Source organism: Uloborus diversus, chromosome 4 (genome assembly GCF_026930045.1).
Source record: "Uloborus diversus isolate 005 chromosome 4, Udiv.v.3.1, whole genome shotgun sequence".
NCBI lineage: Eukaryota > Metazoa > Arthropoda > Arachnida > Araneae > Uloboridae > Uloborus > Uloborus diversus.
Window position 1 is genome coordinate 174,282,107 of NC_072734.1, and position 26,518 is coordinate 174,308,624.

The window sequence follows — 26,518 nt, forward strand, 5'->3', positions numbered from 1 at the left end:
CATCTTTTTCATTCAAAATATTTTTTTTTCCTTCCACCGCTCAACCATTTTGCACGCTTCCAATGCGCTTTTGTTTTCTCTTCTCAACGCTCGTTTTGCTCCCCAGGAAATAATTCACTAGTGATAACAAATCATTTTGCTGCTTCAGTAAGTCTATTCTGTCTGTTTTTTCGTTACACTTTACTCAAGTGTGCGGAAAGATTTAGTACCTTCAGAGTAAAAAGTGGTGCTGTCTGTAAGAGGAATGTCTAGAACAATTCATATTAAAGGAATAATAGAACGTGTCGGAGGAATATGCTACGGTGCGGTCTTTTGGGATCTATTATCGGATAATTTGCTGTTTCGTATGGTATATATCTTGTTGATTTCGGTAAAAAAAGTGATTGTTATGCGATAATTTCTATTTATTTAAAATTTATTGGACAGTCAATTTAAATTGCCAATTTGCTTACTGTTTTCTATAGAACACATTCAGGAATTTAACACCGTTTAAGGGGGTCCGGCAGACAAAAATCGTCAGATTTTGAGATTTTTCTTTTGTCATTGATTTTTTAATTATTATCAATTATCATCATATACATATATATTTTAATATAATAGCCGAATAAAAACTCTTCCGTTTTTTTTCTGCTTGAAAGGACGTTTGAATCTTGTTTTGTATCTTAATTAGAACGAAAGATGTAATTAATTTTGTTGCATGCATTTAACTAATATTGTATTTAATATTAAAATTTTGCATTCAAACTCTTAAAGTCAAGAACTGATAAAGTAATGAAATTTGGAGCATATCTTTTTTAAACAGTTTACTTTAATTTTTATTCAGCAAATTAAAAAAAAAGTTTACTTCAAAAAATATAAATAAAAATAATAATAACTTCGAATATTTCGAAATTTTTCTTCGAAAATTTTCTATGTTTTATTGAATTAATATTTTTTAAATTGCCGAATAAAAATTAAAGCTTAGATATTGGGGCATAATGTTTTTAACAAAATTTGAAAATTTCCCAATTTAGCGAGTTAAAGCAGTCCCATTAAAAAATATATATATATGTTATGATTTTGCTTATTAAATAAATGGTGAATCAGCGCAAAAAATTTAAAAACTCTAAACTGTTTTTTTTTTTTTTCAAAATATGTCTCGGATCTCCTTAACAGTAGAATAAACCTAACACATTAAAAAATTGATGTACAAACCAAATGCTGCTTCTAGAACTTTTTATGTTTATTGTCTATCATTTAAGGAGATCAGAGGAGATCAATTACCCTCCCCCTTCTCCTGGTTTTGAGAAATCATTGTATTTTACTAGGGAGTTTACGTACATTGAGTACATACATCCTTTGCTCCTCCCGGAAAAAAAATCAAACAACGTGCATGTCAATGATACTTTTGATGTGCAAAGTTAAATTTCAATTGCTATTAGACCATTAAAAGTGCTGTTTTTCTAACATGTTTTTGTCTTACATAAAATTTGATGAGAACATAATTTAATTTTTTAATATATTTGTGTTATTTTATGTTTTAAATTAGATATATATCCACAAATTAATTTAAACACATATTTTTAAATAAAAAAATTATTTGAATTTTGTAAAAAAAAACAGGATTAAAAAATCTCATAAATTATTCTGCATACATTTGCTGGTAATTTTATTATAATAAGTCAGAGTATATTACCCCGCCAGGTAAAATGCCCAGTAACTGTATTTCACGATTTCAGCAATCAAGTGGGACCGTGTAAAATTTAAAAATTTCGTGTATAAAGACATTTTACGCATACACTTCTGTCATTTTCAACGAATTTTTAGAGGTAATTACAGCTTTATTGCAAAGTGAGAGATAAGAGTGCTCTCAACGCCATATCTACTCTTAAAAACGTTTGCTTAAATAACTAGAGTTCCAATATTCTGTTTAACTATCTCATTATACAGTAGAGAACATCATAATGATGGCTGTTTTCCAGGGGAGGGTGGGGATTTCTGCCATATTAACGCGTGCTGTTTGAACAAGAGGTTGTGGGGCGATATACCTTATCAGAAAGGTTATTTTCTCCAATAGTGTCATGTAGATCAAGTACGCACAAGTACCACACTGTAGAGATCAGGGCCGTAACCAGACTTTTGTTTCGGAGGAATTTTACCAAATTCATTTTTGAAACATTTATATGGTCTATCAAATTTGGTTTCATGTGCATTCTATCGATTTTTGTTACCATAGATTATCTAAATGAAGGGAGGGGATGTTCTTACAAAACGCCATACGTATTGTTACATAATAAATGAAATTATCAATAACTACCATAAACACACTATGAGTTTGTACAATTTTTCAGTCATACTAATTTCATTTCACAAATAAAATTGAAATAATAATAACAACAACAATATTTTTGTCACCCAAAATATAAATAAATAAAATATATATAAATAATGGGAAGCAATTCTTTGGATGAAAAATTCCGGAGGGGATTTGAACCTTCTAAATCACCTCCTTGCATACGGCCGTGGTAGAGATGAAAACAGGTTTATTTCAAACAAGCGAGCTAGCAGGCTACAAAATCGCAACTGAAACCATTAGTTCGAGAGAGGCTTTTCATACAGAACTGAGGAATATTCTGGGACAATGCAGGTGAAGGATATTTACATAAATTTACATCGTTGGTAATTTTCTACAAACTTAAAGAAAGTAAAAAAGGAATAAATTAGGATGTCAAGATTGAGGCCCAAACTCACAATTTTTCGATTCCTAGTCCAGAGCTCTAGCCATTCGACCAACCGGTCACTCGCTTACAGTGCGAAGTACGACAATCAATATATTTGCCCTATAGTCATGTATATATAGACTTGACAGGATAATATGCCCCATATTTAACGATATTTACTTACTTTGAAATAATCCTATAATTAATTTTTCTTTACTTCTTTTTTGCGAAATTTGGAACGTTTTTGCGGTCATAATACTTTTTTTACTATGCAAAAGAAAGTAAAAAAAGCTTTTTCCATTAAACTGTAATATGACAAAGTGTTATTCGGGTACCTATCTGCATTAGGATATTTTAATTTTTAAATGCAAAAAAAAAAAAAAAGTATTTGAGTATATTTAGTCGCAACATTAAAAAATTATAAAATTGAGGGAAAGTTTTTGCGAACATAATACTTTCTTTACCAGGATAAGAAAGTAAAAAAGGTTCTTGCCAGAAAACTGTGAGATGACAATGTATTATTCAGGTACGTGTCAGCAGTATGTGGTTTTAATTTTTAAACGCAAAACTATACTTGAGTGTTATTAGTCACAAAATTAAAAAAAAATACAAAACTGAGATAAAGATTTTGTTAATATATTTTCTTTACTTTTGCAAAAGAAATTAAAAAAGTTTTTACACTCTAAAAAGAGCAATTTCCAAAATGACGAAAAAAATACTCAACGTTGAACATATCGCGAGTCAAAATAACTCCGACTACGTGGTATTCAAATTTGAAACATTCAAATACTCATCAAATACTCAAATCAACATGTGTGCTCATTTTTGAGGTATTTGTGCTCATTTTTGAAAATGCAATAATTTCAAAACTGAGTATTATGTACTCATTTTTGAGTATGAAATAATTCAGCACACTATTTGAAAACATGGGTACTCAGATTTGAAACAAAAGGTTTCAAGAAAATTTGAAAGCATAAATGTACTCATTTTTGAAAACTTCATTTTTTTCAGTGTACATGAAAACTGTGAGATGACAATATTATTCAGGCACGTGTCTGCATTAATAGGTTTTAATTTTTAAATGCAAAGAAAGTATTTGAGTAAATTTAGTCACAATAAAAAAAAAAAAAGTTTACAAACGTAAAGGGAAGTTTTTCCGAACACAATACTTTCTTAAAGTAAAAAAAGTTCTTGCCTGAAAACCAAGATTTCAATGAATTTTTCAGGTACATGTCTGCATTAGGAGGTTTTAGTTAAAAATATAATTAAAAAAAATGTTTGAGATGTCACACAATTAAAAAAAATGTTTCAAAAACTGAAAAACACAGAGAAATTTTTATGAGATCCGAAAATGCTTTTCTGATTGTAAATGTAATACATTATTGTTTATTTTTTTTTCTTCAATGAAACACAACATTCGGATTTTTTAATTACCAAAAACGTTGCTTGAAATTATCGTATTTCCCAACCTGTGGGTCGCAACCCCAAGTGTGATCGCAACATTATTTTTAACTTTCAAATGTATAATACAGTAATGCCTCAAAGTTACGGTATGGCGAGAAAATAGCGCGTAATTTGAATTTGCGTAAACTGAAGACAAACTTTTCCTTTCAACTATTAGCGTTAGTTATAATGATTAAATGGGAATTACATGATAAAATAAAGAATATTAATTCAGGGGTGAGTAAAATGAGAATTTAGGTCAAAAACTGAGGGAAAGTTTTTTGCGAATATGATACTTTCTTCTCTACATAGTATAAAATGAAGTCCCCAAAAAGCGTCTGTGTGTTTAAACTCGCAAAACTCGAGAACTACCCGGCCGATTTCGGTGAAATTTTCACAGTTTCAATTCAATTCAATTCAATTCAATTCATTTTATTTCAATCAGGGAAATATATATATATATACACACACACATATACACACATATATATACACATATACATACATACACATACATATATTTTACAAATATGCATTTCACATATAAAATAAAAAGAAATTACCAACAGAAATATATTTCTCTCTGTCGAATTGAGAATCCCTGATTGAGTAGATGGAAGTAAAGGCTATACAATAGCCTGACTAGCTCCCACCACTCAGAGAAGAGCTTAATTTAGAGCCAGTTTAAAACATAATATAAAATTAACAAAAAATAAATGCATAATCATACAAAGAACACATAAACACAACACAAGTAATGTAATTAAAGTACGTCTAATTTTATAACAGAACCGAGGCTTACTATTACGAATATGCTACTTTATCCTAAATTGGCTGCAGTAGAATTGAGTATAAAATTTTTTAGCCTATTCTTAAACAAATTTCGATTATTAATGGTTTTTAAACAATTGGGTAAGGTGTTCCACAATCTTGGTCCGTAGGAGTTAATGCCATTAAACAATAGATTTGTTTTTGCGTTTAAGTCTTGAAAAGGTTTGCCGATCAGTTCGAATTCGATGAATAGTTCTTTTTTTATTCCAATTTACGTCCAATTTTCACATAAATTCTCAAATAAGCGGGTAAAATATTACTTGCACATGATAATATTACATATCGTTAGAAAGGGTAGAATTCTCCGCGTTCTACGCAATTTGTTTCAATGCTCTAACTTTATTACGGCGGGAGTTATTTGCGTTTTTAGCTCGAACTTTTATAGGCTTAGCTGAAATTTAGGCACTATTTTCTTCATTAAATGAATCAATACAAAGTGAAGGAATTGTCCAACAGCTTTCTTTTTGACGCCATTGGAAACAGCGACCTTTTTTTACTCCAGATCTAACTCGACCTATGGTCGAAAAAATAAGCTTTTACCTCAAAAGGAAAAAAAAGCTACAAGCCTTTTTAAATTAAGTTTAAGAAATCTCGATTCCATTCAAATTGTGAACCATTTTCTTTCGCATTTTAATTGCTTAAACTTATTTTATTTTGTGTTTCCATGGTTACGCATTTTAAATCCATCTTTCTGGATTTAATTTCTTGAAAGTATTTTAAGATCTGTCGTCATTGTTTGGAAAGGAAATCATGATGTTTTTTTTTAAATTTATTTTTTTACGCCTGATTGTTGAATATACCGTCACTTGACACAATTTTTATTTTCAAAGTAGACCGGGCAAAGCCGGGCAACGCAGCTAGTTACTTTAAAAAGGAGCAAAAATCTTTACTAATAATAAAGCTCAACGCTTGTCTGAATATCTGGATCTTTTGTCGGGATATCTCTCTGTGACGCTTATAGCGCCTAAACCGTTCGGCTAATTTTCATCAAATTTGGTGCAAAAGAAGTTTGTTGTATGAGGGTGTGCATCTCGAAGTAATTTTTCGAAAATTCGATTTTGTTATTTTTCTATTCCAATTTTAAGAGCATTTTACCGAGCAAATTACCATAATGTGGACGAATAAATCACCAAATTGTAATAACGTGTAACCGTAACATGGGTGAGCAATTGAGCATAGCAAATTGGCAAGAAATTTATCATCCATTATTTGTAAATATACATGCGAAACAAACGACATATTAATTTTCTACTATGGGCAAAGCCGTACGGGTTCCGCTAGTAATTAAATAAAACAAAAGAAAACTTTCACATAAATCTGAAACAAAAACTAACTATTTACCATTTTACATACTGTAATGATCACCTTTATGAATAAAACTTAAAGTTAGTAGCGAAATTAAGGTTGAAAATTGTTTTAGCATAAAATGTCACTTACAAGTCTTCTGGGTAAAGGACGGTATAGTCTTACGTTGTTTAAAAACTCATTTATCATTCGTTCCCCCTTCCGAACTCAAGATGCTTCAGACGCCACTTGTATATTTTCCGGGGAAAAAAAATCTGGAAAGATCGTTTATCGTCGGTAAACTAATAGTAGTGAAAAACGTCGGTAAACTATGCAACTTTTTATTGCATTGTTTATTTAAGAATTTTTTTATTAGTGCTGCTCGCTTTTAAAGTTAACGTTTATTGATTATTTTTCCACTTGAAGCAAAAAAAGAAGAGATATATGCCGTCAAAATAATTTATCTCTACAAAATTTTTTAGTTCATGTTGTAAAGTGGAAAAAAGTCATTTTTCATTTTGCTTTTGTTAAATGTGAAGCAAAATCAAGTATTGTTTTTGTTGAAGTTGAAAAATTATTTTTTGTGGAAATATTAACATCTATAACTTTTTAAAGTATGACATGAAAAAGAAAAAAAAAAACACATTCGTTTAAGTGACAAAAAATAATAAAAATCACAGTTGATTTCGAAAATCAAGATTCATTTTGATTTCAACGATTAGCTTTTATATCTTAGAAAAATAACATAAACAAAATGTGGTGGTTTAATAGCATTTTCGGATAGAATCGCCTAACTCAATTTTAAGCAAATGTTTAGGCACTTAATGATATGTTCAATCTCGATACCCGCATTTTTGACTATTTCTTTCTTTTCTATCTACTAGTATCGCTAAAACTGCAGGACAAGTTGTATAAATATCTTATGTTATACAGTGAAATCCCGTTACAATGAATACCAATATAACGAAATTTCCTTTACAACAAAATAAAATTTCAGTCTCGATTTAATTTCTAGTACGTTGCTTTAATTTCATTATAACGAAATTTGTGTTACAACGAACAAAATTTACGGTCCCTCGAAGTTCGTTGTGACGGGATTTAAATGTAATCATGAATATTTTTTTTATCTATTCACATTAGGTAATTAAGTTCGCCAATTCTTCTTCACAACTTAGCTGAAATTAATCTATTAATTATTAAATCGGCTGACTTTTTTTTAAAATATCAATTTAAAACCTAATAAACACAATAAATGTAGTTGATTTGAATTTTTTCCAAAACTTTCGTTTAAAAGACATAAATTTGAAATTTTTCAGGGGGTAGTCCTTGAACGCCTACATCGTTGAAGATCGTTAAAAGTTTAGTATTTCGGAATTCAACTTTGAAAACTTTCCTGCGGAGAGTTCCCGAACCCCATCCCTTCCTCTGACGCTATCAAAGACGGCGTAATAGATGAGTGTTTAATATATGATAAAAACAATGATTTTGATAATGATAGTGCACCCATTTTTTCCATAAGTTTACCTTTAAAATATTTTATAAAAAATAATAATAATCAGTATATGTATGTATAAGCATTTTGAAATGGCCAAAACTAATCAATTTGATTAAATCATGTTAGGTAAATTCCTGTATCAAACCGGTTGTACTAATATGATTAAACAATATTTTGCCTTCATTATGTGTTGAAAAAGAACACTCAAAAATATGATCTTTCTTTAAACTTCAGTTTTTTTATTGAGTATGCACAGTTATGCAGTTTTCTCTCAATTAAACTTCCCTTTTTATGTGCGAAAGAAGCACTGTATTTTTTACTATTTTTTGAAAAAAAAAAGAAAAAAAGAAAAGATTTAAAAAAATATTTTATTCAAATAAATAGCACACATTGATCAACACGGAGTCGGCAAATAAATTAAAACTTTAATCTTAAACATCAAATATTTTCCCACTCGAGTGGTTTCTGAAAAGGATATCGTTTCAAATACATTTTTGAAACGAAGTTGAAATGAAAATTTAAGACTTAGAATCACCTGAAGCAAAATATCTCAAGGATTTTGCAAAGTTTCCAGTTTTCATATTTTAAGATCGTTGGCTATATCTCTGGAACTCTTTCTATTCCGTTGAAACGTACACGATATGTTTGTTTATAGTCATTCAACTGAAAAGAATCTAATACTCAACATACCCTCAGGGGTAATGCAGTGCAAAGGAATTCGCCGCACATTTTTTCCCTATCTTATGTTTCCCTACTTTTTTATTTACCAAACGCTCTTGCTGTTTCCATACCATCTCCTGGTTTTTCTCCCTTCAGTGAAACAGCTTACTCCTTGCCAACAAATCATTTTGTCATTTGGTTAACTGACTCTGGTTCTTTTTTATATTGTTCACCTCCTTGAAAAATATTTCCCTATTTTGAGTAAAAAAATCCTTTCTAGTTCTCGAAGCTACCGCGAGTTATCTTTAAAGCGGTAGCACTTAAGGGTAAAAATCAGAGTAGAAAACGGTACTCATAACAAACTTAATAAAAATATAAAATGCTTCTATGATCGCTTCTATGATAGTCTCAATGATCAGTCAAAAACAGTGTCTGCATTATGCCCCCATAAAAAGTGGGAGGGGGCAGCCACCCCCACCCACTTTTTTATGGTTACTTTTTTTTTTCATTTTAGGAACCAAAACTAGAAATTATATTTAAAAAAAAAAGCAGTAATGTCAATTTTCAGAGTATAATTATTTGTTTTACTTCGTACTTCAGTTTACGAAACATTATTTAGCACAAGCAGTAACTTTTAGTTTATGTATTCATTGTTTAGATATTAGTAAATCAATTGTTTTACCTAAGTAAGACTTGCTCACTGAAATTATTACCAAGTGTTTGTGACTCTTGAAAATATTTCGATGTAAATAATGTAAGTCTAATTCATGCCTAAGTGTTTCTTCGGAAAACGTTGTTGTGTACAAAATTCATCAAAATCTTAATAAAAACAAAAGTTAAATTGTTAGATTTACATCAATTACCACTTATCTGCTCTCAAAACCAGCCCTAGCAAAAAATTTTCCCGCATCTTTTTTTTTTTTTACTGCCGCTATAAGTCCTATGGCTTTCAGCAGTCTTTTTTTCTTCTTTTTTGCCCCCTCCCTCCCCACTTTTCAATCCCAATCACCGCCTCTGGTCAAAAAGCATGAGTAACTTCAATACAATACATGTACGTTTTCGACAGCAAAGTGCACATTGTATTGTAAACAGCGTTTCTTGAAGAGCAGGGCTGACAATATTATTTTTCGAAAACCCAAGATCGGGCTCATAAAATTACAAAGATCTACGAAAAAAACCGAAAATTACTTAACTAATAATTCTAAAAAAATATTTATTTACTTATTTATTCATTTGTTGTAACTGCTACTATTGTATCTGGATAATTTTTAATCTGAAAAAATTTTAAGCGAAAAAATATGATAATAAATACAGAAATTGATACAGAGAGAGAGAGGGATTACGACATAAAGAGAAAAATTCCACCCAGAACTGGATCCGATATAAGATATTTTTCTTCTTTGTTTATTCTCAACTTTATCGTTTTATGTAGTCAAAACACGTGCATAATAATATCTTTGGTTCGGGCAAACCTAACCTGACAGAATTATAAAGGCTGCACAGCGTTACGATACTGCCAGATTCAGATTGCCTCAACTATAGAGACTGCTCAGCATTGAAAATATTCTGTTCATTCAATAAAGCATCTATCCTTTCCATCAATGAAATCCAAAACTCAAAAATTTCCAACAAAGTCACAAGAGCCCAAAGATCTGCATTCAAAACACAAAATATATGGGACAGAAGGGGGGGGGGTGGCCCAAGTTTTGGAAGCAATGTTCAAGAGATGTTACTTTTGCACAAGAACAAAGTCATTCAAATAGACATTCCGATTTAAACATTTGTAAGAAAACTTCATACAATAATTATCGACATCTATTTATTTACCGACGGTTTTGAGCGCTGTACACCTCTGCCATTGCAACAGTATCCTTTCCTAAAGCCTAAGTAGCGACCTAAGTAGCCCTTAAGTAGTGACAGGTCCGCCATCTTGGGGCTAAATGATACTTTCTTCTATGTCTGCTATGGTGAAGTAGCGCGTTTTGCTTCTTAATTGTGATTTCTTATTAACTCTATGTTAATTCACTATCAAGGAACACCACATTCAAAAAGTAAAACACTCTACTTCACCGTAGCAGACTTAGAGGAAAGCATCGTTTAGCCCCAAGATGGCGGACGTGTTGCTACTTAAGCTACGATCTAAGACCTTATCCTTCCCTGCTGCAATGATTCATGTAAATATTGTGAGATATACTGCCGTGCTAAGCGTAAGTGCAAAATTAGAAATTGCTGTTTAAAGTTGTGTGCCTCCATGTACTTGATACAGGTGCAAATTTCTCAGATTTTTCTTTCAAATATTTCCCACTCACAAATGATCATAAAATAATGTATTCAGGTAAAATATGTGACAGAGAATCACTTGGTGACCGTAACTCAATTTTGATAAATTTCTGTTTAAATTTGTCTCCCTCCATGTACTTGATAAACATACAACTTTCTCAGATTTTTTTTTAAAATATTTCTCACTCACAAATGACCATAAAACAATGTATTCAGGTAAAATATAAGACAGAGACCGTAACTCAATTTTAAGTAAAAGTGGAGATGCGACATTAGTGCTTACCACGTCAGCCGTGGGCAGGAAAAGGGCAGTAACTGCACATTTCCGCTTTTTTTTTTTTTTTTTTTGCATTTTGGTCATCTAGTGTATGTAGCTTTATTGTAGAAGCTGGCTAATTTAGTTTCCTCTGAAAAAAAGGCGCGAAAAAAGCGTCTAATTCCAACATTTCCCTATTGTTAGCATGGAATCCAAAACGCGTTTCTTTCAAATATCTCGAAAACTCATTCATGCAGATACTGCCGTTTACTTGCTCACGACAGTATAGTGTTTTGACCTCGTATTGGTTGGCGCAACGAACCAGTTAGCATATTATTTTTGACATTGTGTCTTTTACAGTTTAACGTAAAATCATTTTTAGAGAGTCCACGTTTGTTGAGGATATCATTTTCTATGCATGGTAAATACTTTGCATCTTTTTTTTTTTTTTTGTTTAGGGGGAAAAAAAAGAGTTGAATGGAGTGAAAAGTGATGCGCAAAGAGGCTTGTGAAAAATTTATAATGTTTCCTTCTCATTTTATTATTTTATTTAGAATGCAGCTCAAGTCCTTAGGGTGAAAAAAACCCCATTAAAAATGGTTTTAGCATAAATGCCCCTTTAAAGGAGACACTGTAGAAAAAACTTGAACTATGCGTTGTTTAAAAACTCATTTATCATTTTGTCCCCATCCAAATTCGAAAAGCTTCCAGACACCAATTTTTAACATTCGAGGCTGAAAAAAAAAATCTTTTGTTAGGAAAGTTATACAGCGAAACAAACTTTGCAGTAAAGATCTTTTTTCATTGTCAAATTTACATTCTTTTAAAATTTCATTTTCAATCATTTTTTCGTGAGAAAGATTTTATCGATTTTACTTTTTTAGCACAGTGAAAAAGTATAAAAATATATCGTCGACGCATACTCTATATAGCCTCTCAAACAGTTTTGAATACCATTACTACTCGTTTGTTAACCCCTGACACATGAGGGTTATAATTTGACGTGTCTGTGTGAGCGTGTGTGTTTTTGTGTATCTGTGTGTCTGTCTGTGGTACTCTAGCGCCCAAACAGATGGACTGATTTTGAAAAAAAAAATGTTCGAAATGAGGGTTGATCAAGACTGTGTTTAAGCTAGATTGCATCTTTCGATGACATTAATCAAAGAAGATATTAATTGAAAACCTCTAAAAGGTTTTTTGCGATTTTTTCAGTGAAAATATAGTTGAAAATTTTAAAATTTAATACCAAAATAAAGAGATTTTTTTTCCGCGTCTGATTAAATGTGTTTGGAACTTCCATGTTTCATAGAATTCGAATTATAAAGTTTTTTAAAGCAGATTTCAATAACGACTAAGCCTTTATTCACGCGATTGATACCGAATTCATTGTTGGCCGACAAGGAAATAAAAGGCAATGATTTAAAAATTTTACCTGTTACCAGTTTCTATTTTATAGCAAATAAAATACTTGACATTGATTTTTAATAATACAAGGCTTTTAAAATGTTTTTCAATTTTCTCTCTTGATTCTACAGTTGCGACTCAGTCGGGGTTTTATAAAATTTTTAATTTTATCGTTGCTTGTATTAGATGCGAATCCATCTTGAAAGACGTTTTCATTTTGCCTGTCATTTTGCCTGTTTTATGTAAAAAGAACCTGTTTTAGTTGCTGCTGTGATTTTTAACTTCAATCCTTGTTATTTCAATGTGCCTCTAAAGCTTCACAACACCATAGATCCTTCTTCCGTTTCTTTTATGTCATCTTGAAATAGTACGACTTTTCACGGCGATGTTTTAATGATGTCACTGTGAGTCTTAATGGCCAAAATCACAAAAAGACAGAATTGTATGACCTCTTACTGCAGTCACTCTGTGACACATTTGGAGTGTATTTTATGTGTTACCACAACATGTCATAGCGAAGATTAGTGACATCACAGTGAGTCTTAATGATCGCAGTCACAAGGTGACATTTGTGTGCCGTCTCGTCAGAGTTACGCTGTGACGCATTTGTAGCATATTTTATGCCTAAGCTTAACACGTCATGACAAAACGGTTTGATGAATAACAAAAAAAAAAAAAAAAAAAAAATCTCCACGAAAACCAGAAATTCAACAGGACAGTGTTTATTTGAACATGTGCTACGCCAACGTTAAATTGCTTATTAACTTTTCAGTTTTTATATCCGATACATTCAAGCTCGATTATTAAATATCGGTTAAAAGAATATCCCCGCTTAATGCATTACATTTTCCAAGCACCAAACCGTTGTAATTTGTTATTTTGATCCTGGATAACGGTATATTCTGCTTAGTAAAATATTTTTCCGTGGCAAATTGTCTATTGCATTATGCGGGTTCGACTTTATATAGTTTTTATGCTGGGATTAAATGTTATACTAGACTACCGTGTCTGTTTTTTGAAATAAAGTGTACACATTTCTAGCAAACTATCATTAGCTGAAATATAAATATAACAGAAAGCATCTAGTTCAATTAAATTTCATATCGTATCTCTGAGTCTAGTGCTAATAGGTTTAGTTTTTATCTCACTTAAGCTCCAGGGGAAAAAATACTTCAACATATGTATATGCATTACCAATAAATAAATAAATAAAGTTACGAATATTTTAATATAATTCAATATAAATGGTATTGAAAAACATATTTGGCTTAAATGTTGCTCTTAACTTTTTCTATAGTTTAGTTCAATCAAGATATATATTTGATAAAAGTGCAATTTAGTTATCTATTTTCCGGGAGACGCGACAAAATAACTTAGTGCCTTGCACAGTTTAAAAATCCATTTATCACTGCCTTCTTTTTCTGTTATCCGCAGAAAGCTTTTGTGTGTGTTTTTTTTCTTTTTCAGGCCATTGAGCACTTTCAGAAAACCAATTTTTCTGATAGTTTATTGCTGGTAAAATAAGAGGTTAAACATTATTTTGACATTTCAGATTCTACCAAACCACCCTCTCGTATTTTTTTTTTTAATTAAAAATGTCTGCAGCGTTTGAAACTGTTTAAAGCTTAGTTTTAAATATCTTCCTTGATTTTGCGAAATTGTTCCCTTTCCTTCATTAGACTGGATTTGTGTCTTTAATTTTGTGCTCGTCCTTATGACATTGTTTTTGTCTTGTCATTGTTTCGTCGTTACCATTTTTATATTACTCAAAATTGTTTCTCAGATATTCCTTTTGGCTCGTTATTCAAAATTTAAAACTTCGTTCATGTGTTTATTTTGGTTAAATTCTAGAAGTTTTATGTTCTTTGCTCCTTAACAAAACTCACTTTTTTGGCTTTTCTTTCCACAGTCTAGCAATCGTTTGGCGCAGTATAGCTATTGAGGCTATTGCACCAAAAAAACCAATAAAACCAACCAACTTCCTTAATTTTGTGCAGGAAATGCATCATGGGATTTGACTGCAGTGCGATAAATTGAACTGTTAAGATGAAAAATAATAATACGATAATAATTTAAAAAACTAATTAAACACGCTTTTGTAGCAAAAAAATATTCTTTGAATTCAAAATGGGTTCAGCAGCAAGAGGGAGACCCACAGCTAAGTACAGCTCTTTTTTTAAATTAGCCTTAAATAATAGGAATGCAGTGAAATTCCGTTACAACAAATACTAATACAACGAAATTTCCGTTTCAACGAACTACATTTTCAGTCCCTACATAACTGTCGTTACATTATTTGAATTCCATTACAACGAAATTCCCGTCACAACGAACAACATTTGTGGTCCCTTGAAGTTCGTTGTAATGGGGTTTCACTGTACAATAATTGACAAAATAATAAACTTTAATGCAAAAAAAGATGTTCTTCATTCACATTTTTTGCAAGGATTCTGTGCCATTACAAAATGGTACCGTCTAAGCTTGCGATGAGAAATCTAAGAGAACTGATAACTACCCCCTCCTCCCCCAGTTCAATTACATTAAACTGTTACGTTCAAATTTTTTAGTTGGTCAATTCCTTCATTACTATTATTTGAAGCTAATTAAAAAAAGTGTTGTACTTAACTGTGGAGGCACCAGTAACAGACATGCTTAAGACATCACTCTCAGGTTAACTCAAATTTCTGAGCCTTGCAAAATAATTAGACTTTCAAAACTATTTTTCTCTCATGCAACTACAGATCATCTAACATTTGGTTGCTTCTTAATCCTCTGAATTAGTTATATCATTTTTATTTGCTCAATTCCGAAAAAAGGTCCGACCCTCAGTAACAGACATCGAAAAATCTGACGATACCCAGTAACAGATTGGATGAGGAAAGGATGAGTAATGGACAGAATGGGGTTGTTTCCTTCAGTCAAAAGTAGTACTTTTAGTCACTGAAATTGATAGAATAAGCAAAAAGAAAAAACATAGACCCAGAAAATTATTTCATTTTCCCAACAGTTATTTTTTAATCTTTTTTTTTAATGTCCGATTCTTCAAACAAGGCATGGTCTTTATGACTTCAGAAAATGATGCACTATGGCGCATCTTTCTACCACATTTCCACGTTATGATAATCAAGAAGCGAATTACAATTGCGCTCTACGCTTGCTATCAGCCATATCGTTGCCAATACACGTGAGTAAAAATGCGAATTAAATATTTTGGACCGAGAATGGCAACAATGAATGGCGTTTCATCATTTGTGATGTCATCGGCAGAAGCGTTAAACGATGAAAGACCACCAATTTAAGTAATTTTTTTAAATATATTAAACTTAAAACAAATTATTTAAAAATGGTCAGATTCTATGTTTTTAAGCATGCTCTTTCAGAAAAAAATACTTTTAAAATTTTGGAAACGACCCCATTCCCCTTTTCTCTTCAAAATGTGCAAAAGTTCCTTGTTTTTAAATCTAAAGCATTATTGAATTCAAACGAACATGAAACACTGATACACCTCGTGGTGACTGTTCAAAATCTTCCTCCACTGCCTTGTCAATACCAACTGACTCATAAAATTCACTCTGATAACATCATGAGTAGCAGAAACATCAGTTTTGCTGTTTGACCACGGATTGTATGTAATTTGACAATGTGCCAAGTAAAGACGATTCCATCTGAATGAATCCAACAGGGGAGAGGGGAAAATAGCGATGGGATTTTGATGCACACGTTTTATAATGTCACTAGTACCTTATTCATTTAGTGCATTCTCAAAAATAAAGTAAGGGGAAACAAAAACAGTTACCATGGAAACAAAAAAAAAAGAAAGGAAAATATTTTCTTTTCGTTCACTAACGCAAAAGCAAAATGGTAAGCTCAAAACTTTGTTGTGAATAAATAAATCAATGAATTTTTTCCGCGAGAATATAGATCGAATATACTTGAGATTTAAAAAATGTTGCTGAGAGAGCAAATTTTAGTTTTTACAAAACAAAGGCTAAATAATAGAGAGGTAATAGTGCGCATCTGAAACAAACCAACTAATATCCCTATAAACTAATAGATACGTCCATTTCCCCCTATAAACCGGATATTAGCCTTTCCATGTAATCGATGGTCAAACAGTAGCCGCCTAAAATTCTTATTATTTAAATCCAAACTTAAGACTGTCTGTTACTGGACACTTATTGTCTGCGTTACCCTAGTGCTTTTATTACAACCCGTCGGAGCTTGTCTTCGTGGACAAAATGGTTCTGTGTGAAATTGTAACATAAATTATACTTTTTGAGTTATTGTATTTTTAACGATTTTTAAAATGAAAATTGTTTATGAATTTCCAACCCTAAAAAATTTTTTGAAATCGTAACGGCAAACCTTTAAGCAGCGTAAAAATAATTTTTTCAAGTGGTAGTAAACTGCCTCAACTTCCCTTACAAATATAAAAGCTGTACAATACATTTCAGCTTAACTGTTTCATAGTGAATCGAAAAAGTATTAAAGTAATACAGATTTTTTAATATTAAAGCAAATTTTCGCTGCTGAAAAAAAAACATTGATTAGATTTAATACTAAAAATTCAGTAATAATTGAAATGTGCATTATAATGTACCAATTATTATATAATTATTATTTATTCAATAGAGAAACAGTTTAAACGAACTTGAATAAAAAAACTTAGAGAAAAAAAAAAACTCTTAGGTAAATAACAACAGCCTAACCCATCTCTACCGCTTATAAACACTTCATGAAGATTTAAACTTAAAGGACAAATCCTCATTTTAATTTTACTGCCGAAAAAACGTCAGTTAAAAATGTCTTTTAAGCAAGAAAATGCAATTATATGAAATGATTTAAGCAAATTACATAGGAGTTTTTAATTCAAAATTGTAACATTAAAGTATATCTCAGTGTAATAAAATACAATAAAAGGACTTTTCTAATTATCCGTAACCATATTGATATTAGCAGTAATTTTTCAATTCAAGTGGATTTTTTCAATTGAAAGACAATTATTCTAATGAGCATCAATTAGTGCTTTTGAAAGAGATGACGTCTGAATGTTACTTTTATTTCGATAAAATCTCAATTATTTTACGGTTATTTACTGATTGAAGCAAGATCCCTGAATCAATTGTATGACGTGGAAGTTTGGGAATTTCTAGAGGTGTGCTTGTGCAATCACGATTAAGTGGACTGGGATCATTGAGTTTTGTACGATATGACTCTTTTTTTGTTCCATTAAACGCAATGTAAATGAAGCGACTTTCTACTATGCACGATATTCATGGATGACAAAGTAAAATTATTGACTGTCATGTTTCGTGGCTATATTTTTGAATATCGTTACGACATTGATAAATATTAAAGTTCAGTGTTTAATAATTGAGCAATGTAAAATTTTGGATTGAATACAATGAACATATGCTTTTGTACTTCCGGAAATGTATTAACGGGTTATGTTTAATTGATTGTCAATTTACTTACATCGTGATTTTTTGACGCTGAACGTACAGGATCTCCGAAAAGTTGTTGACATAATTGAAATATCCATAGAAAAGCAAAGAATTTTCATATGAATATGCGGTTTACGCTAGAATGAGTCTCCAGACTCACAAATTTTTTATGGTGTCGGGAAAAAGAAAAAAAAAAGGGAAAAAAAAAGAAAAAAAAAATCTTTTAAAGTAACCGTCACAGTAAGAAAAACTATCGTAATTTACCTCTTAACGCAAGAAACGCGTTTAAAAGTTTTACTAAGCAGAAAGCCCTTCCTTACCGTTTGTTGCCCGAGCCACACCTAAACGGTACTCAAATTCATTTCTTGTCCACAAGAACATAACATACTCAAGGTTTCTTTTTTCTTTTCTTTCTTTCTTTCGTTCTATGCTGGCTGAGACAGTTACCTTTAAGCGATTTTTTTTTCTTTTTTTACGACAACATAAAAATTCATGAGCATGTAACGTATTACGACGCAAACCGTGTAATAATACGACAATTTGATGCTTTTCTACGATTTTTAAAAATGTGCCAAGAACTTTTCGGACACCGAGTACTTTTTATTGTTAACTAGCTTCATTGCCCGGTTTTGCACGGCGGTCTGCCTTTAAAATAAAAGTTACGTAAACTGACGCGTGTTCAACAATCAGGCTTCAATTAGGGAAACTTTCCCGCCAAAATAATCATTCTTAAAGAAAGACAACGGCAAATAAAAAATTGCCGAATAAATTAAACGCAACCCTCCATAAATACTTAAAATCCTTAAAAAAAAAAAAGAGAGAGAGAGAGAGAAAAGAAAGAAAAACAGAAGATAAATCGCCAAATAAAATTCAAAAGGGGAAATTTTTACCTCAAAACAAAAACAATTTTTTTTTAGTCACAGCCGAGGAAAAAAAAGTGCCATCCTTCAAAACGCTAATTTAAAATTAGACCGCGCAAACGATAGTTTTCCGATTTGAAAATCGAGTTCCATCAAGCTAAAAAGTGCTTTTTAATTTTTCCCCGCTAATTTTACAGCCGTTTTTCTTCTTTGAATTTCGAAGGGAATGAATGAACTCAGGGGTATTTTTCGCAGGCTTTCGAACGGCGTTAAAATCTATCTGATCGAATTATCATTTCGGGTAGAAAGAGCTATTTAATTCCATTTCGGGTGCTAAAATTAAAATTCGAACGGTTTGCTACTTTTTTGGCGTTTGAATCCCCCCTCCTCCCCCGCACGTTCCGTCTTGGGTGCCCAAGTACCTCCTTGCCAAATTTGGTCGAGGTCCGACGTAAACTATGGATTTGTATAGGGATTATACACACACATATATATATACACGCATACATTCTTTGTTTTATTTATATAGATGAAACAATTGATTAATCGGAACTAATGTCGTATTTTTTATTACTATCTACTGTAACTTAGTTTCTTGTCCTATATGTGTTTTTATATACTTTGCACATTTTGAATGCAAGAGCTACCTACTTACTAAATGTTATGTACTTACGGCTCTTAATTTGTTTCCTGATGCCTCCTTGGCCATCTGGTAAAGTGAAAGGGGCATCATAAAGTAGCCTTGCCATTTGCAATCCAAGTAAACTTGCATACGAGACATTCCGTCGGGTGTGCTGGGGGTTACATGTAGGAACAGACTTCTGTGGTAACTGTGTTCGCTGAGTCCGTTAACTGGGAGATGCTGCAACCGTACACGACCCCATTCCTTTGTGGCGATGGTCACTAAAACGAAAAAAATAATATATTGTAACGGATCCGGTGAGGCTTCCAACTTTGTTGAAAGGACGACACAGTTTTTCATTAAAAACACAAGACATTTATTTACACTATGTACAGGAAAGATCGTCAACAACGGCTAAATTAATCATCAGCAATTATACACAACACCGTAAACTCAACGGCTACACAAGTATTTACTTCCAAATACGAAAAACAACACAGCGAAATGCCTCGCAATAAACAAAGCTAATACACTCTCAGTACAAATTCTCAATCGAAACTGAACTCTTTATCATGCATAACGGCATTTATACACACTGAAAGAGACCTCTCAACTATTCCAGAAAATGCTACACCGTTCTACACTTTCTTATTTCATTAAATTTTATCAATGAAAAAAAAAAAAAAGAATAAGAGGATCGTATACTTCAGCCGAATGTATAGGGGCTGTATATTCATTACGGGAAACTATTTACAGGTTGCGTTACTACAATAGTTACTATTTACAGAATTTGTAACAATATGATGGTATCTATTGAATTGATGATGGTATGCACAAAAGTAAACTCCTTTACTACTGAAGGACCTTATTCTTACTGATTGGAAGAGGTTAAAATGCAGTTTTATTTTAAAAAGAAAACGGGATTCGAAATAAATACTTTGAAATAAGTCTATTGTTGTAATGATTTCAAGTAAACTAATCAGTATGTATTGGTAAGAGTCAAATTCGCGCAGTTTTTGTTCTCAGATCAAATTCTTCTCCAGCTCACAAATCTATATAAATAAAACAAAGAATATATGTGTGTACATATATATGTATGTGTGCATGTATGTTCCCTAAAGAAATCCACAGCTCGCGTCGGATCTCGACCAAATTTGCTATGGAGGTACTCGGGTACCCGAAAAGGTACGTAGGGGAGTTTTCGATTGCCAAAAAAATACCGAATCATTTAAATTAAAAAATTAGGACCTCAAAATGGCATTTTCCTATTTTGAGGATGAAAAAATGCTCACAAAATTGTAATAAAATATCCATAGAAACCCCTGATTTTTCTACATCAGAAAAAAATTGTTTCAATGTTCCAATGTAAATTATAACCGTTTTTAACAAATTTCATACGAACATTTAGATAAGCCTTCAATTAGAAATTCGTTGTTGATCACGCTCGTTGTTGAACAATGCTGCATTTAAATTTGCGGTTGAAAGTTCTGTTGCCATTTTTTTCTCGATATGAACAAACAAAATTCTCGCATTTGTTTTGAGGTTTTTCCTGTTATCGGGGGATTAAAAAAATAATTTTTTGGTTACTTTTTTGCAAACTGTAGGAAAATTTTACAGTTTTTTTTCTCAATACTGATTGTTGAACATGCGTGACTTGAAGTAACATTAATTTTCGAGGTAGACCATGCAAAGCCGGGCGACGTAACTAGTGTTAGCACAAAGCAAAACCTAGTTAATCTACTCACGATTAATTTGTTTACTAGTCTTGTCTACAACAAAGAAATTAATGCCTTCTTTTTTTTTTTTTTTCAACCCAACTTTATTTCTTTACTTGTTTCTTTAAAGAAACACTTCGAAATCTGCATAATAAAATTTCGAACTTTTTTTTAACTAAAATTAATTATTATTCTTTGTTAGTTCTGTTTAAAAAAACAGCACATAAGTAACAACTAATAAATATCAAGGAGCCCATACATTGCCTGCAATTCATATATTTGTTCTGCACGCAAAATTTATCTTTAACCGACATTTGGCGTATACTATCCTAGTAAGGCTGTAAAGAATTGGGAAATGTTTTATAAAAAGCCATTTTTTAAACAAAACGTTGCAAAAGTAAATATATTATTACTAACCCAGTAAATGTTAATTTCATAAAATTCCCGCATTGGAAAGAACCAATTACAAACTAAATGTAGGCATATGTGTACAAATATAAGATTAAATCTTCAAATTAGGTTATGACTGTTCATTTCCTTTTTTTGTTAAATCGAAGTAACAAATTTTTCTTTAGAAATAAAAAGAAGTTAAATTAAAAAAAAGATTGTTAAAGTATTAAAAAAAACGTACCAATATTTAAAGAACAAGCTTAAAATGTGAATCGATATTCAACAATAAATAAATATTAAAACAAAATACAATGTGAAATGTAAACAGAAGAAAAAGACCAATAATGGTACTCTACAATTTTTCCAAATATATTGTCTTATTCAACATTTGTGAGGAAAAACACTGACTTTCTCCTGAAAAGAAAATATTTTCCCAAAGATCGAATGCAAAACGTCAGAACCAGATGGCGCAGCAGTCTGTCATACCAAACGCGTCACAAATCAACGAGGTTTTTCTCAACAGAATTTTCTTTCATAGCGTGGCAACGATTTTTCAGCTGAGTCTTTTGTTTTATTATGGCCGTAAAATTTTTGATGTTCTATTTCTTTCATGTGTCTTCTCGACGTGAAAAATTGTCCATTTTATTGTTTTTTTCGATATTGGAGTTTTTTGTTCTATTTAGCAGTTTTGCGAGATACATTTTATCTTGGCACATAACAGGCGTCTTTGTGATTTAATTATTTGACTTTGCGAATGGACAAGAAAAAAATATGACATAACTATTTTTTATCACGCTTACGTTTGAACAGTAAAATCATAAAACGTGTTATAACTATGAATATTATTTTAGAATATATTTTATTATCTTTTTGAACAATTTTCACCAATTGTTCAGAAATATTTAGGCAGAAAGCAAATTTAAATTATTTATTTTATTGAAGCAATAGAAGCAGTAATGTTTTAATGGTAAAGCTGGTTAATGATTATTTTCTTTCAAAGAAAGAAATAATGAATAGATTTGGCAGTGTAAGAAGTCATGCATTATTTAGTTTTAGTCATTGGTCGAATAAAATGTTGACAAAAAAACTCTTATATTTTAACTGAATTATATCTCCTTATATATCTAAAAGCTGTGACACTATTTGTTTTAAATGCCTACTGAAACTATGTCACCCCGAGTTAAAGCCAAAAATTCATTAAAGGATTTTCTCTCAAGATTAAATGAAGTATCAAAAATGTTATAAAAATTCTTAGAAACAAAAAAAATTAAAAATCCTCAATATAGATGGGTAAAGGAATTCAATGTATAATACTTTTAATATATATATATATATATATATATATATATATATATATATATATATATATATATATATATATATATATATATATATATATATATATATATATATATATACACTTGTCAATACTTGAAAAAAAGTTTTACATTTAAACAGCTCAAAAATGCAGCTAAAGCAGTTAAATGTATTCTATATATGTTGTTAAATGCAATGTTGGACCCCGCAGGTAGCACAAAAGGAAGTGGTATATAATAACAAGAAAATTTAACAATATAAATAGAAAGAACTATTGTGAATAGAAAAACCATTGAACATAGAAAAAGTAATAATCATGGGCAGTAACTGCTACGTTTTCAAAGAGCTGGAGCAGTTGGCATACTTAATATATATTTACAAATAAATAAATAAATAACATTATATATATATATATATCTATATATATATATATATATTATATATATAATATACAGGGGCGGGACTGGCTGACTTTGGCCCAGTTGGCAAAAGAATACTTTGGCCCACCTCTGTAAATTAAAAAAAAAGTTAAACAGCGCCTGATCTTGATTCTTCCGAATCGAGCAAAAACATTGAACAACCGCTAGTTGCTATTTTCCTTTAAGTTTCTAAATCAAGCTTAAAAGCTCTAAAAGAAGAAAACTGTGAAACGTAAAATAAAGGTAACCCTGACACATTTTTTATGGGCCTTCAAAGAAGGAAACCAATGGTTATAACGCTTCGGACTTTGAACTATAACAAAAACGCTAAATTATCATTGGTCACATTTGAGAGAAGAGGAGGCTCAATGATTTAATTTGGAAGCATTTAAAAACTGAAGTATACTCTACCCAATTTAACACTAAATTTAGTAACTATAGGGAAACCGGCGACTCTCTTACGGAATTTTTCGACATTGAAATTTTAAAAACATAATCTTATAACATGTTTGAAAACATTGAAAGGAAAGGGGGGACAGGTTTACCGAGTGTTTCCCCCAAGATTTTTTTGGGAGTGCGCCGTGCCCTTAAACTTTTAAGCTAACCTTTGACCCTTGACTTGATCAACGCTCCTTGCTCCTTAAAAAGTTTAACAAAAACGATTTTTTTTTTCGAAAGGTAAAAATTCACATAAGCCTGTTCTTGAAACGTTCTTCTCTCGTCTCAATAACTTATCCACAAGAATCAGATTAGAATATATCTGAATGTTTTTTGCATTACCTTTAAAACTAAACATCAAAAAGCTTTTCAATATTTTAAAAATAATTACTTTCGAAAACACTTGAAGTTTTGTACCTAGAAAACCAAAAAGTAAAAAGAAGCACCTCTTGTGTTTACAAAAGTTCTGTTAGAAAATGCCCTTTCGTCTAAAAGCGCTCTGCCCCTTTTTTGGTCCGGGGGAAACACCAGTACTCTCTGGGCATTTTTTTCTGAAACTGAAATCAATTTTAGGCTACAGTGCCGATAAAAGGGTTACGGAGCTCTCCCTCGAAAATTTCAAAACGGGAAATTTTAAGCTTTCTTTAGTGACTTTAAAGGAATAGCAAAGTTTCGAAGACTTTGTCGGACAATTTTTCGATATTTAAATCTGAAAAACTTAATTGAGAGCCTTGATGCAAGAACCAGGTAAATCCAGACTCACTCATTTTTGGTAAGACTGACAAATAACATCCGGTAGAAAGGCTAATATCTTTCCCACATTATTTACCAGCAAGCAGAGATCTGATCTTACATTTATGTCCCGTTGTTACATCAATCGGAACTTCTACACTATTGGCTTGAATGAAACTAAATGAATTAAAAAAAAAAAAAAGTTTGGACTAAACTGGTTCTTACATCTAAGTCTTCAATTGTAGACTTAAGACTATCGTTGGTGATTTTAGGACTATAAAAGGACCCCATGACTGAAACAACTAATGTTAATCAAAAAAAAAAAAGAAAGAAATCTTGCCTCCCCCCCCCCGAAACTCAGTCCTATTTCCGCCTATGTTCAGGAGCTCTCTCTTCTAAGTCGAAATTTCGTCCTGTTTCCGATTCAGTTTATCGTAGTCCAGATTTGCTTTCCCGTTTTCCCCGTATGCGATTCTGAGATGAAAATACTCGTATAGCGATAATTTACAATAGACGAGCCTCCCTCTATCTTGTTTACGCCTATGTCCCTACATATATTTCACCTCTCATTTAAAAAATCTCGGACCTCCTTCAGGCTTGGAACTGGGCCAACAGGTGTCCCAACAGGTGTTCCCTATCAACACCCCAAAGCTTGGCCCACGTATCTATAGTAGGGCGAGGGCCACTTTGTTTAATGGTGCAGGCCCCTTCAATTTTTGTAAATAGGGCGTATAAATGTGAGTTTTTAACACTCTTTTTTTGTCCCGGGCCCTTTTTCAAGCCGCGTTGGGCACCAATTTTTCTGGATCCCTCCTTAATGTGGGAGCCATTGCCCCCAAAGCTCCTTTAAAAACTAGAAAAAAGTTCATAAGAGAAGGAGGAAAGCTTTCACACGTGTGAACTTCGGCTATTTACTTTGGTCCCTGCTTAAGGAGGCGAAAAAAAAAAAAAAAAAAAACTGTTTCCAAACTTTTTTTTTCACATGGAGTAAACGAATTACATGTTTATTTTATTTTTATAACACTTTAAAAAAATGTTAGGTATGAAATTAAATGTGTTAAGTTCAATCAAGTGGCCCACTCAACGGTTGGGCCCAGTCGGAGATCCCCGACTAGCCGACCTGGCCCAGTCCGCCCCTGTATATATATATATATTATATATATATATATATATATATATATATATTATATATATATATATATATATATATACATAATCTCTATCCCCTTTTTTTATATCAAGTAAAGCTCAAGTAAAACTGTTGAGCTCTGACCGCTGTAGAAAACATTTGCGCTCATAAATAAACTGATACATTCTCAGTTTCTTTCAGTTAAAATATTTAGTCATTAACCACAGAGAACAGTCGTTTAGCGTTTCTACCATTTGCCACATTAATTAGAACAACTTAAGTCTTAATAACAAGCAGTGAATGAACCGCGCCAAGGACTTATGTCCTTAGCTTTGCAAAACGGACTGCGCGGGAAAAAAAGAAGAAATAAAAAAGAAAAGAAAAGAAAAAGAAATGGCAGCATTATAGAAGAACTCCAGACAAATAAGTGATGTCCGCTAATGGACAACAGCTTAATGGTTACTTGGACATATTTACGCCTTGTTGCACTTTCAAGCAGATATTATAAGTATTTCAGTTGGGTCAACTGGGGTGAAAATCAACTTACTTGATTCTTATCTTTAATGTCTAGACTTCCTATAATAAAAAAAAAAGCAACACAGAATTTTTCTTTCTCTGGAGGAAATTATTTTAATTTCTTTCTTTCTCCATCTTTGTCTGTCGAGTTGAAATCAAAAAACGAACTAAAAAAGACTTCTTACATTAATTGTGGAAAACAAAGGTTGTATACTTGTGTTTCGTTTTAACCTGCAAGACTTCCATTTTCGCAACCGTTAGTCTTAGATGCATACTTCCAATTGCAAAAATTTTAAGATATTGAAAATTTGGAGTAAAAATAAAAACGAGTGAAAAAATAACAAAATTTAACTTTTTATATTGGCCCCAGGTCTCCTAATTTATGTTTAGAGAAATAATCACCATTAAAAAATAATTCCAACACAAAAAGTCTGAAATTAGTTCGACCAATATTCACAGAGATATAAAACGCAGCGTTTTGTGACTTACACCACTTTACACTCGCCGTCAATAACATCTTTTAGGGGAAAATACAGCGGTTAACAAGTGCGTAAAAATTAATGTGCGCACAGAGTGTGGTTCTT

General features: G+C 31.7%; 1 protein-coding gene across 1 annotated transcript in view; it reads right to left on the reverse strand.

Annotated features, from left to right (window-relative positions):
- Positions 1-26,518, reverse strand: part of LOC129221003 (cartilage oligomeric matrix protein-like) — a 210,965-nt gene that overhangs the window by 79,808 nt on the left and 104,639 nt on the right. Inside the window, exon 2 of the mRNA XM_054855438.1 lies at positions 19,330-19,559. Coding sequence (XP_054711413.1) covers positions 19,330-19,559 — 230 coding nt within the window. The remainder of the gene's footprint in view (positions 1-19,329; positions 19,560-26,518) is intronic.